Source organism: Penaeus monodon, chromosome 28 (genome assembly GCF_015228065.2).
Source record: "Penaeus monodon isolate SGIC_2016 chromosome 28, NSTDA_Pmon_1, whole genome shotgun sequence".
NCBI lineage: Eukaryota > Metazoa > Arthropoda > Malacostraca > Decapoda > Penaeidae > Penaeus > Penaeus monodon.
This window is the reverse complement of record NC_051413.1, coordinates 24,135,876-24,136,193: the sequence shown is the minus strand read 5'-3', so window position 1 is coordinate 24,136,193 and position 318 is coordinate 24,135,876. Positions and strand designations below refer to the sequence as shown.

The 318-nt window shown below is 61.6% G+C and overlaps 1 protein-coding gene across 1 annotated transcript in view; it reads left to right on the top strand.

Moving 5' to 3' along the window:
- The window catches only part of LOC119591105 (serine proteinase stubble-like), a 1,750-nt gene that overhangs the window by 1,030 nt on the left and 402 nt on the right, over positions 1–318 (top strand). Inside the window, exon 3 of the mRNA XM_037939822.1 lies at positions 83–222. Within this exon, the coding sequence (XP_037795750.1) occupies positions 83–222 (140 nt within the window). The remainder of the gene's footprint in view (positions 1–82; positions 223–318) is intronic.

The window sequence follows — 318 nt, the reverse complement described above, 5'->3', positions numbered from 1 at the left end:
AATACGCATCCCTTTTACCGTGAGAGTTGCATATTTCTCGGCCTTCCGCAAGCTCGCTTTCACGGCGTGTTGTTCCGCGCAGACGGAGACCAGTCGGAGACGGCCCAGGAGGTCTCGGTCCCCGTCCGGACGCGGAAGGAGTGCGCGGAGGCCTTCGGGCGCCTCTTCACCGACCACATGATCTGCGCCGGCGTCGCCGAGGGCGGGAAGGACGCGTGCAAGGTAGGCGGCGTCGCGCAAGGACACTTCCTGGGGTTTTCCTTGATTTTCCTTTAGACTCTGCCTCCTAGCTGCGCTGAACGGAAACTGATGCAGAGA